The sequence below is a fragment of the Octodon degus genome, unplaced genomic scaffold (genome assembly GCF_000260255.1).
Source record: "Octodon degus isolate 3935 unplaced genomic scaffold, OctDeg1.0 scaffold00138, whole genome shotgun sequence".
NCBI classification, from domain to species: domain Eukaryota; kingdom Metazoa; phylum Chordata; class Mammalia; order Rodentia; family Octodontidae; genus Octodon; species Octodon degus.
The window spans coordinates 5,202,802-5,204,681 of NW_004524714.1; the positions used below are offsets into that span (position 1 = coordinate 5,202,802).

General features: G+C 42.8%; 2 protein-coding genes across 2 annotated transcripts in view; both read left to right on the forward strand.

Annotated features, from left to right (window-relative positions):
* Positions 1–1,880, forward strand: part of Golga1 (golgin A1) — a 61,214-nt gene that overhangs the window by 43,459 nt on the left and 15,875 nt on the right. The window lies entirely within an intron of this gene.
* On the forward strand, positions 794–1,041 carry LOC101569139 (ATP synthase subunit epsilon, mitochondrial-like). Its single transcript, XM_012517010.2, has one exon. It carries the CDS (start codon positions 885–887, stop codon positions 1,038–1,040), a length of 156 nt encoding a protein of 51 aa, XP_012372464.1. The 5' UTR covers positions 794–884; the 3' UTR covers position 1,041.

Consider the following 1,880-nt stretch of genomic DNA (forward strand, 5'->3'; position numbering starts at 1 on the left):
AAAATAACTTAAAAAAAAAAAAAAAGAAAAGAAAAATGAGTGGATACACTGCCTCCCTGACAAGCACAAGGTCTTGAGTTCAATTCCCAGTACCGAAAACAGTCAGTGGGGCTGGGCATGGTGGTGCCTCTAACCCCAGCACTTGGGAGGCTGAGGCAGGACGTTCGCTGTGAGTTTTATACTAGCCTGGGCCACATAGTGACTTCAAGGCCAGCCTGGACTACACAGCAAGACCCTGGCTCAAAAACAAAGAAACAAGCAAACAAAAAACCACAGTGGCTAAGTGGTGGCAGATGCCTTCCAGGCCAGCCTGGGTGACTCTGGGGCAACACCAGTTGCCTACCACACTTTAGGTCCCGGGTTTAATCTTCCATAACACACATGCACATGCATGCGTGCACGTGCACACACACACTTAACAGCCAGCTCTAATTAAAAGAGAAAATTAGTAAAATGGAAGCAAAGGCCAAATGTGCTATCCAGAATGAAGTACGAAAAAAAAAGAGAGAGAGAAATCACAGGACACAGGACAATGTTTTAGCATGTGTTTATAGATTCCCAAAAAGCCAACTGCTGAAATCCAAGCAGGATAAATTTTTTTTTTTTTTTTTTTTTTTTTCAGAACCAGGGATTAAACTCAGGCCCTTGCACTTGCTAGGGAAGCGCTTATTCCACTGAGCCGTCTCCCTGGCCCCGTTTTTGTTTTTTTGCAAGGAGATAAATTTTAAGAGTCATATACAGACATGTATGATAGACTAAAGAAAACTAATAAAACAAAGAATTGCTTCTCCAGCCTGAGCTTCCTGCTGCTGGGCCATCCAAGGGAGCCGACATTGCCGTTTTCCTAGCGATTCAGTCTGACACACGACCCCTCTCGCGACATCATGGTGGCCTCCTGGCGACAGGCTGGACTCAGCTACATGCGCTACTCCCAGATCTGTGCAAAGGCAGTGAGGGATGCCCTGAAGACAGAATTCAGAGCAAATGCAGAGAAGACTGCTGACAGCAGCATCAAAATTGTGAAAGTGAGAAAAGAATAACCAGCCCTGACTAGAGCTTGAAATGCTACATTTTCACCCTGAAATGTGTGGGCGGGGCCAGGGAGATGGCTCAGTGGAATAAGCACTTCCCTAGCAAGCACAAGGGTCTGAGTTCAATCCCCGGTTCCACCAAAAAAAAAAAAAGATGTGTGGGCACATGTTATGGCAGATTGTAACCCATGTCACTTTGTGAGGGGAAAAAGTACCAATCTTATTCATAAATTAATGATACCAATAAATTGATGCATGGTTCACTGTTAAAAAAAAAAAAAAAAAAAAGAATTAGTCCTCAATAGACATGCCTTAAAGAAATATTAAAGGATATCTTTTAGGTGAAAGAGGATTCTAGATGGCTGTACAGAAATGTAAGGAAGTAAGAAGGAACTAACAACAAATTTAAATGAGCTTATTGAAAATTTAATGATTTAACAAATATTTAAGATAAAATATATAATGAAAATAACCCAGGTCAGATGAGATACATGTAGTCAGTATTGGGGGCCAGGGAGCTAGCTCAGTAGAATAAGTGCTTCCCTGCCAAATGCAAGGTCCTGAGTTCAATCCCTGGTACTACAGAAAAAGAAAAAGAAAAAAAAAAAAAAAACAAGCACGTAGTCAGTATTGTCAGCGGCCAGCATTGCCTGGAGTCAGATACCAAATAAGCCAGACTGTGGCAGCGTGGTGGTAGTATGTGCCGAGCATGCACGATGCTCTGGCTTCAATTCTTAGCACCAAAAAGGAAAGAAGGACCAGGAAGATGGCTCAGTAGAATAAGCACTTCCCTGGCAAGCACAAGGGTCTGGGTTCAATCCCCAGTTCTTTTTTTTTTTTGGCGGTACC